The sequence below is a fragment of the Pinus tabuliformis genome, chromosome 8 (assembly GCF_031772625.1).
Source record: "Pinus tabuliformis cultivar Carrire ecotype Pingquan chromosome 8, CPIR1, whole genome shotgun sequence".
Lineage (NCBI taxonomy): Eukaryota > Viridiplantae > Streptophyta > Pinopsida > Pinales > Pinaceae > Pinus > Pinus tabuliformis.
The window spans coordinates 1,351,891,266-1,351,896,179 of NC_142294.1; the positions used below are offsets into that span (position 1 = coordinate 1,351,891,266).

Genomic DNA, 4,914 nt, shown 5'->3' on the forward strand with positions numbered 1-4,914 from the left:
TCCCTTGCTGCCTCTTTAAAATGGGAAGTCCATCAGATGGATGTTAAATCTGCCTTCTTGCATGGGGACTTGCAGGAAGAAATCTATATGGAACAACCCATTGGCTTCATACAAACAGACTCCAGCCTTGTTTGTCGACTTAAGAAATCCCTTTATGGCCTCAAGCAAGCTCCTCGGGCTTGGTATGCCAAAATGGATAGCTTTCTTTTAGAATCTGGCTTTTCTAGGTGTCATTCTGACAATACTGTCTACACCAAGAAAGTGGGCAACTCTCTTATCATCCTTGTTCTTTATGTTGATGATCTTATTCTTACTGGTAGTGATCCCAACCTTATAAACCATGTGAAGTCCAGCCTTAAAAAGAAATTTGAAATGACAGACTTAGGACACTTACACTATTTTCTCGGTCTTCAAGTCTTGCAATCCAAGGAGGGTATTTTCCTTTCCCAGTCCAAGTATGCTTGTGATATTCTTCGTCATTTTCACATGGAAGACTGTAAGCCAGCCCCTTCTCCCTTTCAGTCTGGAGTCAAACTTTCAGTCTCTTGTACTTCTCCTGAAGTTGATGCTACCTTATACCGTCAACTTGTAGGAAAACTCTTGTATTTAACCCATACTCGTCCTGATCTTTCCTTTGTTGTTGGCCTTGTTGCTCGTTTTATGCAAAACCCCCGTGAAAGTCATTGGAAAGCAGCTAAAAGAATACTTCGTTATGTTCGAGGTACAGTACAGTTTGGGATTCATTACAGTGCCAAAGCAGCTCCTCTGTTAGTTGGTTTCACTGATTCTGATTGGGCTGGTGACCCTGATGATCGGAAGTCTACTGCCGGTTATGTCTTCACTCTTGGTTCAGGACCTATTACATGGGCTTGTAAGAAACAGGCTGCCATTTCTCTTTCGTCAGCAGAAGCAGAGTATCGTGGTGCCGTGGAAGCTAGTAAGGAAGCCTTGTGGCTTCGTCAGATCCTATCAGAGTTTGGCTTTGAGCAGCAGCATCCAACCACACTTTGGTGTGATAATCAAAGTGCCATTCAGCTATGCAAAGATCCAGTCCAGCATCAGCGCAGCAAACACATTGAACTACACATGCACTTCATCAGAAAGCTCATTCATGACCATGTTCTTGAAGTGCAATATTGTCCAACAGATGATCAGGTTGCAGACATCTTCACAAAGGCTCTCACAGAGGCGAAGTTCACTAAACTTCGATATATGCTTGGAGTTCAGGAAGTTGTCACTAAGGGGGGATAGGCTCTAGTGCCTCCTTCCTTCTCCTATTGTGTCATATTTGTAAATCCTTCAATCCTATCCCAAGTTGTTCTTAAGGGGGGATGTTAGGATATTCCGACACATAGGATATAGTTAAGTTCAACTTGGTCTAGTATAGAGTTAGGTTAGAGTTAGGTAAAGTGTGTTTCTTTACCGTTGTACATTTTGTAACTTACAATCCGACGGTCACGATATGTAGTGATCCGACGGTTCACTCTCACCTCGGTATTACCGACACTTGATCCGTGGCTTGACACCCGATTGGTCCATGAGTTCTATTTAAAGCGCATGGAGGGTCATTGTTCGGGTAATCCGTGCATGAGAGAAGCTTATGTAAATTTTCATTCTTTGATTAATAAATTGCCTGTAGTACCCACGTTGGGACAGGCCGTGGACTGTTTCCCTCCTTGCACTTTGAGGGTTTTAACCACGTCAAAAATACTGGTGTATTGATTTGAGATCTGGTTGTGAGCGGTGTCCTTTTGGTGTTCTTTCTGAGGAACTTACCCTGTAAATTCCTACACCTAGTGCCTGCAAATATTATATCATTTTGATTTACCTAAATATAAAGTTAAAACCATTAAACAAAGGAGTTTTCATAGAAGATACTCCCTCTTGACTACTCATATTGATAGATCTCCCTTTAAGTCATGAAGCTTCTTCTGAGGGACCTACTCTGTTACCAATTGTTAGGAAAAATATTGATTGGGGGAGGGGGGTGAATAAGAATTTCCAGTTCACTTTAATTTATAATTTCAAATTTAGAATTATGTACGTCACTGTGGTTTATGCAACTCGTGTGTGTACGCAACTTCAGTGAAGGAAAACAACATATATACAGTTAACTTATTTTACATACTTTCCATCTGATGTTTAACTTAATCATTGCATTATTAACTTCATTGTCATTTAATATGCAGTAAAGATAAGATAAATCACAACAAATCACATCAACACATATGAACATCTGGATTTTAGGTGAACACCCAATGTGGGAGAAAACCACTGTTGTCATCATCTCTATTTTCTTTCATATTATATAAATAAAATCATCATTACATCTTGTACTAGTGTAGACTCTTACCAGCACACAGGCACCCACCTATAGGAGGCTGCAACCTCCACTCATTCTTCAACACCCACTGGAAGGGAGCTACAACCCCCTAATCTTGTTTACTGGATACTACTGGAAAGGAACTCCTACCCCCTCACTAAAGGTTGCAACCCTCAACACCTTGTGGACCCTGTTTCATAATATTTTACACTGGATCCACCTTTCAGTCAATAATCAAAACTCGGAGGCCACCTTTTATAGAATTTTCACACTAGACCTACACCAACAATAAGCCCAAACCAAATATGCCAAACTGAAATACTAAATCACAAAAACTGAAACACGGAATTATTATAAACGAACTGAATCTTTGAAGCATAAGGCTACTAAATATAGAAGCCAAATAGAAAAAAATAACTTTAGAATATATACGTGATTGTTCTTAAGGGAACTTGCGTATGTACACGCTTCTTCTGCATAAAACCCGCATAGAGATCTTAGATTACTGAACATTGAATCATTTAGCTAACTGAATCATTGTAACACTAAACCAACCACTTAATCAATTACTCAACCAATCACAAATCATTGATCAATATATCAATCCATAACTCAATCAACCGAATCAACACTGCTAGACAGGAATCATCATGATCAAGACATCATTGACAAACAACAACAAAATTAACAAACATCACCAACAGTCAACATCAAGTAGTAGTTCAAACCCTCGTACATATACACGACTTCCATAAAGTAGATCAATGTATGTACACGAATATCATGCATGAAACCCACGTATACATTTTAACATACTGAATAAATCATCATAGCATTTACACGTGATAATACTAAACAAGATTTGCATATGTACGCAACATTTCTGAATAAAACTCGTGTATAGATCTTAAATCATTGAATCAAAACTTCACTACAAACACAACATGTATTGTGGATACCTCACTGTCAAACCATAGATTACTTCAAATGCATTCAAACAAATTATATATTCAAACATGAATAAATCAATCAAGTATAACCATTAATACTCAATATACTTTCAGATCTTTCATATCAGAGTCATCTCCTTGCTCCCTGGTGCACACCAATTTACGATCAAATATCACATGATTGACTATTCAATTTCACACCCAACACCTTGATCTCCATTTCCTTATATAGTTTTTTCCTTTCCCAATACCTCAGGTAAATCCCTTAGTAATGTTGTTAGTATTTGTTGACAGTGTTAGACTCCGTCTCATGTCAGAGATTGATTCTTCTTCAAAACCCTGTTTTGAAGAAGAAATCATTTAAATGTTGCTTTTTAGATTATGTAATTTGTTCTTCAGCTCTTCAACTGGCAGCGACTTCAAGCTCCTACCTCTGTAAAAGCACAAAGAAAACAAAGCATACATCAGACTCTACTGTTGATGAATTTGGTCAGGTTTTATCTTCATATGGTTTCAACTATCATGGCACAGAGGTTCCCTACAGTGGCACCCTTGGTACAGAGCTTACTTGTGAAATATTCATTGGTCCAGTTTACTATCAACGACTTCGTCATATGGTTTCAGATAAATTTCAGGACAATGTCTTTGTGCAATTATTTTGCTCCATCTAGTATCGTGTTGTGAAACAGAATGCTGACGATGCATTTTATGAGCTGCAAAATCCTCAAGAACAAATTCAAGCTTATGTGTTTGATGTGGTTCGAGCAAATGTTCCAAAGATGAATTTGGATGAATTATTTGAGCAAAAGGGCGATGTTGCCAAAGTTGTGTTAGAAGAGCTTGAAAAAGCAATGGGGTCATATGGGTATAACATACAACAGATACTTGTGGTTGATATAGTTCCGGATCCTTCAGTACAGAAGGCAATGAATGAGATCAATGCAGCTCAACGACTTCAACTTGCAAGTGTGTTTAGAGGTGAAGCAGACAAAATACTACAAGTTAAAAGGGCGGAAGCTGATGCAGAGGCAAAATATCTTGCTGGTGTTGGGGTTGCACGACAGAGACAAGCTATCACAGATGGGCTACGAGAAAATGTGTTAGAATTTTCCCATAAAGTCCCCGGCACTTCTTCGAAGGATGTCATGGATTTAGTCATGATAACTCAGTACTTTGACACAATAAAAGATGTTGGGGCATCATCCAAGAACACGACTGTCTTCATTCCGCATGGTCCAGGGCATGTGAGAGACGTCAGTGAGCAAATAAGGAATGGACTTATGGAAGCATCAAGTGTTTCTCAGGATTTGCTTTAGAAAATTGCGAAGGATTTGATACTGTTTATGGTGCATGAAATATGCTTGGTTCCTTTACTTTCTGTGTGAATCTGGGAAAATAACAAAGGACCTTGTCATTCTAGTTTACGGGACAAAGGTCTCAAGGAACTTTTACTTAAATACAGAGGAATTTATTGACGCTGTTGCAGAAAATCTTCAATATGATTCCGCCCTATTGAATAGGCTCACTGGGCGTGAAGAAACAATTTTTCGCATTGCATGGTCCTATGATGAATTGAAAATGATTTCTTCCTCTGATGATCGCAGTGCCCGTATATGGACTTGCAACGTCAACATGATCCAT

General features: G+C 38.8%; 1 protein-coding gene across 1 annotated transcript; it reads left to right on the forward strand.

Moving 5' to 3' along the window:
* The first annotated feature begins 3,912 nt into the window (after positions 1 to 3,912).
* On the forward strand, positions 3,913 to 4,660 carry LOC149240509 (protein PPLZ12-like). Its single transcript, XM_089367315.1, has one exon. It carries the CDS (start codon positions 4,053 to 4,055, stop codon positions 4,587 to 4,589), a length of 537 nt encoding a protein of 178 aa, XP_089223441.1. The 5' UTR covers positions 3,913 to 4,052; the 3' UTR covers positions 4,590 to 4,660.
* The last annotated feature ends 254 nt before the right edge of the window (positions 4,661 to 4,914 follow it).

Bases quoted from the DNA above. Each gene is read 5' to 3' on its own strand.
- LOC149240509 (XM_089367315.1), top strand. From the start codon at position 4,053: ATGAATTTGGATGAATTATTTGAGCAAAAGGGCGATGTTGCCAAAGTT.